Source organism: Mustela erminea, chromosome 12 (assembly GCF_009829155.1).
Source record: "Mustela erminea isolate mMusErm1 chromosome 12, mMusErm1.Pri, whole genome shotgun sequence".
Taxonomy (NCBI): domain Eukaryota; kingdom Metazoa; phylum Chordata; class Mammalia; order Carnivora; family Mustelidae; genus Mustela; species Mustela erminea.
The window spans coordinates 53,317,338-53,327,978 of NC_045625.1; the positions used below are offsets into that span (position 1 = coordinate 53,317,338).

The 10,641-nt window shown below is 37.8% G+C and overlaps 1 protein-coding gene across 3 annotated transcripts in view; it reads left to right on the forward strand.

Moving 5' to 3' along the window:
* FREM1 (FRAS1 related extracellular matrix 1) overlaps positions 1 to 7,894 on the forward strand; it is a 173,974-nt gene extending 166,080 nt beyond the window's left edge. For all 3 annotated transcript variants that reach the window (XM_032307887.1, XM_032307886.1, XM_032307888.1), the window contains 2 exons: positions 4,781 to 4,866; positions 7,097 to 7,894. In XM_032307887.1, the coding sequence (XP_032163778.1) occupies positions 4,781 to 4,866; positions 7,097 to 7,296 (286 nt within the window). In that variant the 3' untranslated portion in view covers positions 7,297 to 7,894. The remainder of the gene's footprint in view (positions 1 to 4,780; positions 4,867 to 7,096) is intronic.
* The last annotated feature ends 2,747 nt before the right edge of the window (positions 7,895 to 10,641 follow it).

The window sequence follows — 10,641 nt, forward strand, 5'->3', positions numbered from 1 at the left end:
CTTAAGGACAGAGGCTATCTCCTCTCAGGTGAATCGAGAAGCACACCTATCTTAATTTTGTGTTGAACTAATCTAAAGTAGGTTTCAAAACTTTGTATGAGTACTTTGTATCTTTCATAGCAAAGATACAGTGCAATTTTTATTAAATTATGGACCCTAAGTTTCTTTTGGGTTGGAATCAAAGTAATCTTTCAGAGCAAACCTAAGATACAATCAGATTCTCAGTTTATAAATTCATTCATTCAACAAATATTTGTTTGGGCACTTACTGTACTGGAAATGTCTAGGCCAGACTGCATCTCAAAGTATTATCCCCCATATTGGCCCCACAGCCCAGTAACTAAATCATTCTTCATTCATCAAAGAACTTCAGAGAAATTGACACTGTCTCCGTCCAGATACAACTGTCCCATATGGCAAGTCTTTATTAAAGATTTTTTAAATTTATTTGAGACAGAGAGAGTGAAAGCGAGAGAGAGAGCATGATCGGGGGGAGGGAGAAGCCGGCTCCCCACTGATCAGGGAGCCCCATGTGGGGCTCGATCCTAGGACTCCAGGTTCATGACCTGAGCTGAACGAAGGCAGACGCTTAACCTACTGAGCCTGTACAGCAAGTCTTTAAGTCCTGCATTTTTATATCAGTGAGGTGTCATACAACCCTGACAATTCCTTCCCACATCTCTTTCTCACAAAGCTCTATTAAGAAGGTGAAAGTCACCTTCTTAATTGCCTGGGTGGCTCAGTCCCTAAGCCTCTGCCTTGGGCTCGGGTCATGATCTCAGAGTCCTGGGATCAAGCCCCACATCAGGCTCCCTGCTTGGCAGGAAGGCTGCTTCCCCTCTCCCACTCCCCCTGCTGTGTTCCCTCTCTCGCTGTGTTTCTCTCTGTCAAATAAATAAATAAAATCATAAAAAAAAAAAATAGGTGAAAGTCAGTGGGGCATCTGGGTGGCTCAGTGGGTTGAGCGTTAGACTTATTGGTTTCAGCTCAAGTCCTGATTTCAGGATCATGATCTCAGGGTCATGAGATGAGGCCCTGCATCAGGCTCCTGCTCAGTGGGGAGACTCCTTGAGATTCTTCTTCTCCCTCTGCCCTTCCCCCTGCTCTCTCTCTCTCTCTCCCTCTCTAAAAGTAAATAAATGAAACTTTTAAAAAATGTGAAAGTCCCTAAATTTAAATGGCAGTGTTTAGTTGATGTTGATGTCTCTGGACCTAAACCTAAACAATTTGAGTTCCACGCTGTGTTTGTTGATTGCATATGTGAACACACAAATGGTATTTAGAAATAGTACAAAGAGAAGGATATTTTGTGTTAGAATAACTATTATAAAATCTATTACAGTAGTGATGGAAAATTTCCATCTCATATTAATTCAAGGGTATTAAAGATCATAATCTAGTAGATCAAACATGGTATTATAAGCAGGTTCAAAAGTAATTTGTTCATATTACTTTGAAGTTATTTTGGTAAACTCTAGTCCCAGGGAATTATTTTAAGCTCTAGAACTGTGATTTCTTTTGAGATATAAAACTAAGAAAAATTTCAGAACAAAAAAAAAGTTTTAAGGGACAATTGGAGTTTTTTCATCATATTTTAGAAAGAGACTGTGTATCTGTCGGTAATAAAAACCCTTTCAAAGTACACTTTATGTTGTTTACCAGATTGGTCCAGAACTTAAAACATCTCTCAAATACCATTTCCAGGATGTGTAAGGGAGGTAAAGATGAATATGCGTTGTATTTTGAAAGGATGAGAATGATTACCCCAAGAACAGTAATTACTAGTTATAGACATTTCAAAAAGTATCTAGCAGTAAGTTAAAAGCAAACTGAAAGGAAAAAGAAAAGATCTCCGTATCCCTTTTGTTCGGTCTTTCTTAAAGAAATACTTTTGGACAATACAGGGTTACCTCTTCAGTATAATTTTTCTCTAAACCCCAAAACCTCCTCTACCATTAAATGTTTATATTTACCCAATGGGCCTCCCTGCCTCCCTGGACCCATTACTTCTCAGGTTCGTTGTGTTTTCTTCTCCACCTTTTTGTCTTAAAAACAGAGATTCTTCACTATATCAGACACCTGAATCTATGATAGCCCTGTATGTTGACAATACTGGAATTAAAATAAAAATCTTAATTAAAAGACATATATCAAAGGAAGAAAAATAGGCATTCTGGAAATTATCCATTCCTTCTATGATACAAAATTTATAGTTTCAACATTCCACAACTTGGGTATTTACTTTCTCATGAATTAATTTTAGGAGATGGTTTTAGATTTTCTAATTAGAATTAATATTAATATTAGTATGTTTTTGCTTTGGTATCAGGGATATTATTCAATTCTGGGCTGTGTTTCCTGAAGCTCTCTTCCCTGACGATCCTTTACAGAGGGTCATTTGCAACAACCATGTTTCAAGAACAGCAAATTTTGCTTTCCTCCTTGTCCCTAATCAGATAGCTAACTCAACTCAATCTTTATCTCCAATCTCCTTTCCTCTCCACTGGTGTTTTATTATTTTTCCAACCCAGAGGAGCTAGACTCCTAGATTAGGTATTTCTTGAATTTACATATTGTAATCTCATCTGCTCATTTCCTTAGGCAGTCATTGTACATTTGGTAATTCTATTATTATAAATCATTATCTATAAAACCATTTTGTTTTCCCAAAGCAGTGTCTGGAACCCCTGCTGGCCTGGCCTTAAAGAGTTACCCTGAAATACATCTATACTTAATCAGAACATTTCAAAGAAGTAGATGTTTCTTTCTCTAACTAGAAAAATGAAAGTTTCTGTTTTTATTACTACACTTTGAATGCCTTCAAATTTCAGAGCTGTCCAAAGATTTTTATTTACGTGTTTCTTTATTTTATTTTTATATCTCTCTCTATACACATATATATATAGAAAATGTTTACACTATTTTGTATGTATGTGGGCATGAAGGAAAAGGAACATTTTTGTAAAGTAATCAACATACCAGTACCTAAATGTTTCTTTTATAAAGAAAGCTGTCCTAAACACAGCTACCTTCCCATCTTGCTCTTTGGGGATTTTTGCTCCTTGCAGAGACAAAAAAGAACTCAAACTTGTGCTTGTCCAGCACAAATGGATTTTACAAAGTCTGTTTGCGCAGTAGTTTCAAGAATCTTAAAGCAGGAGATGTTAGATATCCTTGAATAAGCCCTGATACCTCCTAACGATGAAGGTTGCAGTTACAGCAGTAAAGGCATTAGGGGCAGAGCAGGCTGAGAACTCAGATCTCCCATGCTCTGTTTGCGCTCGATATTGACTGGGGCAGCCCCTCAAACCTTCCCTTGATCTGCATATTACACACCTTCGGCATTTTGAGATCTAAACCCTCAGCCCATTAGAATTACCATATTGGATGTGAGAGGAAGGGAAGAAGTCGTGCTCTAGGATCTGCTGTCACTGTCAGACAGGAGATGACAGTAAACAATGAGGTAAGAGCCAAGTCACAAAACCCAAATCCAGCAGACTGAGGACATTCAGAGAAAGGGTGAAGAGACTTAACGTGTCTCAAGTCACCACTGTAGGACAGAACAATAAAGTACTGGTGTGAGTGGGAAAAAAATCATTAAGAAATGGATAAATTATGCTCACCATATGTGATCTGGAAAAACAGAGAAATGAACCAGAAGTTTGGAAAGACATTGGCAAAATGAATAAAATATCAATGGATATTAACCAGGCAAAATCATGGTGACTTTGTCTCTTGTTTGAAACTTTCTATAGTAGAAAAAAAAAAGAAGAAGAAGATATGGGGTGGGGTAATTGGATGAAAGTGGTCAAAGGTACAGACTTTTGGTTATGAGATAATTAAGTCCTGGGAAGTAACGTCCAGCATGATGAATATAGTTAACACTGCTCTAAGGAATGCTTGGAGGGTCTTGAGAGAGTAAATCCTAAGAGTTGTCATCACATGGAGAACAACTGTTTTTCTTTAAAAAAAAATATATATATATATATATATTTATAAAATATATAAATATATATATGAATATATATATGTGTGTATATATACATATATATATTTAAATGAATTGATGGATGCTAACTAAAAATACTGTGGTAATCATTTCACAATATACGTAAGTCATGTTAATATGCTATACCCCTTAAACATAAAAGCAATTCATTTTTGGGTGGGGGAATGTTTATAGATGTTTACAGGAACACGTGCTTTAACTTCTACACCACTTATGAAGTTTTGACAGACCATGCTCATTTCATTGAGTATGAGCAAAGGGTCACAACTACGGGGGTATTTGAGTAAATACACCAAACACAAAATGTAGACCCCAAGTAACTTTATTTGAATAGTTTGGGTTACCTTACTGATCAAGTTAACTGGATATTTGTCAAAATTATGCCCATTTAGAGATAGACTCCCCGTGAAAGGGGTAATATTTTGGCATTAATTTTTATAAGTGGGTAGTTGCTGATTTTTCTAAAACAGATATTTATAACCTATTCAATTTGTGCTTTAAATCTCAGATAGTAATAAAATAAAAAATAAAAAAATAAATCTCAGATAGTCTTTAAAAAAATATCTCACTTTCTTTGATGTCACCAATCCCACCTTACAGATAGTCATTAAAGTTAAAAAAGAAATAGAGTATTCAAATCCTGGAAGTCCTTTCTATATATATTTTTTTTTTCTATTTTAAACCGGTTTGATTTCTGTTATGAATTTCATATCAACAGGAAAGTTGGGCTACTTGTCACTGATGCCGCCCTTTTTGTTTGTTTCCTTGTAGTCACCTGGGCAGCCTTGTAACTGTTCTCTCCAGGCAACACATGCGATGGCTCTGGGACATCAGTGGAAGAAAGCCCTTTTGGATAGGTAAGTGTTTGTGCTGTACTAAGGAGGGAGGGGAGAACCTCAAGAGGGCATCGCCCTCCCATGGGCCAAATAATTGTGGCTTATAGTAACAATCAAGTGTTAGATGGCTGGACAATCTATTTTTTTCTTTATTGGAGGGATGGAGGATCTGTCTTTCAAAACTCATCTCCGGGCGCCTGGGTGGCTCAGTCGGTTAGGGGTCTGCCTTTGGCTCAAGTCATGATCCCATGGTCCTGGGATCGAGTCCCACATCGGGCTCCCTGCTCAGTGGGGAGTCTGCTTCTCCCTCTGCTCCTCCCTTGCTCGTTCTCTCTCTCTAATAAATAAATAACATCTTTTTTAAAAAATTTAAAAACCTCATCTTAATTGCATACTACTGTGATTGGTAGACATCTGTCTCAAAGAAATAAGCAATGTGGTTTGATTTACAGGTGAAAGAATTCAACAAATGCTATATCTTAAAGTAAAAAATTAGAAATAGCTATAAATAGGGGATAGTTAAATAAATTATGGTATAGCCATATGAAGGACTATTTAATATTTAATGTTTTGTAAGGCATTGAATATTAAAGACATGACAAAGTGCTTTATGTTTATTGTTTCATCCAGGACATACATGTTGGAGCATGTTATATATTAAAGATATATTTGTGACAGGATGCTGAGTAAAAAAGCAGAGCCCAGAGCCATATGAAGCATAAAATAATTTAGAATATATTTAGATATTTTATGCATATATGCATATGATATATATACACATATATGCCCATGATATATACATATATAAAAAAAGGACTGGAAATGTTTATCCCTATTGACAATTATTGGTGGATCTTAATTTTATCCCTTGTTTTCTGAAGTTATAGTATCTTCTTCAATTTTAACAACAATACAAATCTCTCAGATTCTATTTTTAGGAGTAGAATTCTGGGGGCACATCCAAGTCAGACTTTTCACCATCTGTCCTAGAAGGTATTGGATTTCAGGGAACAATAGTAAACCCAGTCTTGGCTTCTCAAAATCTCTGTCATACTTAGTATATCTCTAAATTCTGAAATTTTCTGAGAGTATTAAGATAAAGCTAGAGGAGTGGTTTTCTCTGCTTCCATAATGACTGATTTCAAGGCTCTATTCCCACAGAATGCTGAGGCATAACATCTCCTCCTGATTACTAACACGAGGAAAAAATCCAGAAGGAGACAGTAGTTCATTTTATTCTACCCCAAAATTACTGAGGGAGAATCATGGGAGAAGGTTATTCGCTACACTGTTTTCATGGTTAAACTTGGTTGGGAGGGGTCAGATCATGCTCTTACAGGGGACTCTTTTCTCATTGTATTCTCTTTGTTTCTGCAATGAAGGAAGGTGAGGAGGAGGAATGTTTCTTTAAGAAAAATTACAACAGCTTTGCAACACTAAAGTACAATTTGTAGAGTAGCTAGTGAGAGTAGAGAGGCAAGTGGAGAAAAGCTGCTTTTTGTTGGAATTACAGCAGACCGAAGAAAACTACGTTCCAGACTAAAAATAACACCTAGTTAAGCTACTTTCAAATATGAAAACCGAGGCATTTACACAGTGAGAAGGAACAACAGTAGACAAGAGTATACTTGTTTCCCCGGGATAGGAGTCCTGTCTGTAGAGTGATGTGAGTAATAATTACTGTTTATCAATCATGTATGTATGTCAGGAACTTCACATGCATTATCTTATTTAATACTTAAAACAGCCCTTGATATACTATTTTTATTGCCATTTCTTAGATGAGGAAACTAAAATTTAGAGTCATTAAGTAACCTGCCCAAAGATGCTCAACTAGTAAGTGGGGGATCAAGCATTTGGATTTGGATCTGTCTGATTCCAAAGCCATATGTTGTTGTTGTTGTTGTTGTTGTTTTTTAATTTTTAAGTTTTAATTTTTTTAAAGATTTTATTTATTTGAGAGAGAGCGAGCGAGTGGGGAGGAACAGCAGAGGGAGAGGGAGAAGCAAACTCCGCACTGAGCAGGACTCTGGGATCATGACCTGAGCCGAAGGCAGACACCCAACCAACTAAGCCACCCAGGCACCGCTTAAAGCTGTATGTTCTTACCTGTATTTTAGGATTCCCAGGCCCTATTCTGTGTTTTAGAACGTAGGCCTGTGTTTGTATATGATTACTGAACTTATAACCATAGACTGTTAGGATATTCAAGCATAAATGTAATATTGGCCCATTTTTTGGTTCACATTAGGTTTGAATGACCAGGTGCGTGCTGGACACTGGGAGTGGATTGGTGGGGAAGCTGTCACCTTCACCAACTGGAGGAAAGGACCCCCTCAACGTATGAAGCCCGGCAAGAACTGTGTTTTGGCGCAAAGACAAGGGAAATGGCAAACACAAGACTGTAGGAAGGGCAAACCTCACAATTACGTGTGCTCCAGGAAAATCTAAATGTAACTGACCTTACAGGTGCCCACTTGGGATTTTTCACCTATTTATTTACAGAATTTGTGCATTGTTCAATACAAAACAAGTCATGACTGACTTAGTACATTTTTTTTTATCATAGTATATGAGTGATCTAGTAAAAAAAGGAACATTGAAGAATTGTTCCAGGAGGATTGATCAATGAGCATTTCTTTCAGGAAGAGATACAATCCTTGTGTCTCAGTACCTTTCAAAATAAATACCTAAAGTATTATATGGTATAAGATTTGCTTATTCCAGAATATTCCCACCCTGTCCTCACTCCATATCTAAGTCCTCACCAAGCTCATGATCCTTGGATTTTTTTTGTCCCAAGACCTCAGTTTTTTGTCCCGTTCTGAAATCTGTCCTGGCAGGGGCTTGTACCACTCCAGTCTGAGGAAAGCTAACTTTACCAGCTCATTAAATCATAGTTGAAGAGCAAAGGGTCGCTTTGTCCCTTTGGAATGTGAAACCTAAGATGAGAGTCTTGTGGATAAAAAAGGAGAATTCTTGGGCACCTGGGTGGCTCAGTTGGGTGGGCGGCTGCCTTTGGCACAGGTCATGATCCCAGAGTCCCAGAATCGAGTCCCTCATCGGGCTCTGAGCTCTGCAGGGAGTCTGCTTCTCCCTCTGACCTTCTCCCCTCTCGTGCTCTCTCTCACTGTCTCTCAAATAAATAAAATCTTTAAAAAAAAAAAATGAGAGAGAGAGAGAATTCTCTGTGGTGGAAAAGGAAGGCTTTAGATGGGAGAATCTTGTAGATGGAAGCTCATTTGCAAAGCTCTAGTTCAGTAAGAATTCAGAGACTACATTCACGTCAGGGTCTACCTATCCCTACTCATGAGACAGAGCTCTTTTTCCAATAAAAATGTTGGCCTCGTACCTTCCCAGAGCTCATCATGATGGTTTCCCCCGGCCTCACAGATTCAGGAGAAATTTGAAGTAATGTGAACTTCTCTTTTCATTTGGGTATACGGTAAGGACTAACATTTCTCAAGGACATTTGGAATAGAGTTTATGCGAGTGATGTTTAACACATTGAAGAAAAACACTGCTTCCTCGGAAGTGTCCCAGTGAAAAATGCTGATGAACAAAGAAAGATAGTACTGAAAACAGAGCCCTTGAAAACCCATATTCTCAGAATGGATTTTGATATAACTTTGAGCCCTTACATCTCTACTATTTCTAGAAATGGCATGCTAACCCCATCCGGTAACATAAAGTCCCTTATGAATTTATAATATCAGCTGAATGAAACCTTTTCGTACCAGTGAAGTGTGTTGCAATCTTACAGGAACTCCCTTCTGAAATCAAGTTTTAATTACAGGAAATCAGAAATTTATTTCTGAAGCATGTGTTCAAAATTTTCCTCTTCTCTTAATCACCAAAAATGCGGTTGTACCAAATGTAGTTAACTTGCTCTATGAGTAGTTCAGAGTAATTTCAGTCAAGATGGGGTTACCAAGTAGACTAAAGCTTTGGAGCACGTTTTATTAGACTAACACATTTGGTAAAACTAAAATAAACGGAAGAAATTCAGTCTAGTTTCTGGATATAAAACATGACAAGCTTGTTTTATTTCTGCACATTTATCAAGATTTTTGGTATTAGAAATATTTGCAAAGAGAAATGGGGATCACATTTTGGCATTTCTACCTCTCACTTAAATTTAAAAGCATGGTGGCCTCGTGAGGCTCCTTGCTTTAGGGATCCCACCTAGGCTCGGAACTGATGACAACATACAGGTCTCTTAAGCAACACCGACACTCTCTGGTATTTAACCAAAAGATGCAAAACCCACCCTCCATACCAACTCCAGTCCTCTCTGACCCTCTGGCCTCTGCCATTTGGAAAGGCGAGATGCCAGATTAGCAAAGGGTTGTTTACCTGAAGAATGATATCCTAAGAGGGAAAGTAAAAGCTCAAGAAATAAAGAGTTCAGAGGCCACTCCCTTCTAGAACAACAGAGCTATAGTAACTATTTAAAACTGGGAATCCAGAACCAGGGCTGTTATGGAGAAACTGATCAGCATGGTAGATTTTATTATACTTATCTGCAATGACAATGATGTTTAAGTGTAATTGCAAATGCTAGTATAAAGAGAGAATGTTTTATGATTTTTGTAGCAACTAGGAATGCTAGGATAATATTTTTGAATGTTCCTGATCATGAAAACATCGATCCATTTATAAAACGCAAGTAATTGAATGAGGATACAAACAAAAATTCTGGCAAGTTGGGATGTTGGGCAATATTTATCATGACCTTTATTTCTTCCCCATGATTGAGCTTTGACTCAGGATAAAATAAAAAAAGCAAATGATTGTTATCTAAAAAAAAAAAAGAGAGAGAGAGAGACGGGGGCACCTGGCTGGCTCAGTCGGTGGAGTGTGCGACTCTTGATCTCAAGGGTTGTGAGTTCAAGAACCACGGTGGGTATCGAGATTACTTAAAAATAAAATCTTAAAAGAAAAGTAAATGATGGTCATGGTTCTTGCCACCTAGATTGGTCACTGTCACTTGTGAAGTTCTGGTGGGAGCAGGAAGGAAGGAAATGGATTAATGGTAAAATAAGGAATGGATGATTATATGAGAGTAGAGGGGAGAGAGGAGAGAAGGGTTGAGCAGGGAGAGATGGGACTGGTGGTAGCTAAGAAGGAGAGCATCCGAAAGAAGGAGTTAAATGTCACCTGGCTCTTCTCCCCAGGTTTGAATACCAGTTCAGGAAAAGCCGCCTCCATCCAAAGGCATCAACCCAGCTAAGTAGCATGTAGCTTTTCAGAATCCTGCGATTTTTGTTCTTTAACTAAAACATACATATGTATACAGCATACATTTTGCTGAATGTAAACTTAAAAACATATGATAATTACTTCATCTCTTTCCAAGGAGTGGTAAAAACGAACCAGGTGACGTTTTTTTCTTTAAAAATTTTATTTATTTGACAGACAGAGATCACAAGTAGGCAGAGAGGAAGGCAGAGAGAGAGAGGAAGAGAGGCAGGCTTTCTGCTGAGCAGAGAGCCTGATGCGGTGCTCCATCCCAGGACCCTAGGATCATGACCTGAGCCGAAGGCAGAGGCTTTAACCCACTGAGCCACCCAGGCGCCCCCAGGTGACATTTTTTTACATTTCTGTTTTTGTTCATTTTTACTACAGCCAAAAAGAACATGCACATAATTTTCATTAACACTATGGTTTGTATAATTCAAACCAGGAGCTGGTGCTGATTAATTTTTGCAACAAAGCAGCCTATGAAATGTACTGTCTCTAGCATTGTATCAAAATTAATAAAATAAACTTATTTCTACTTCTGAACTACTGTTG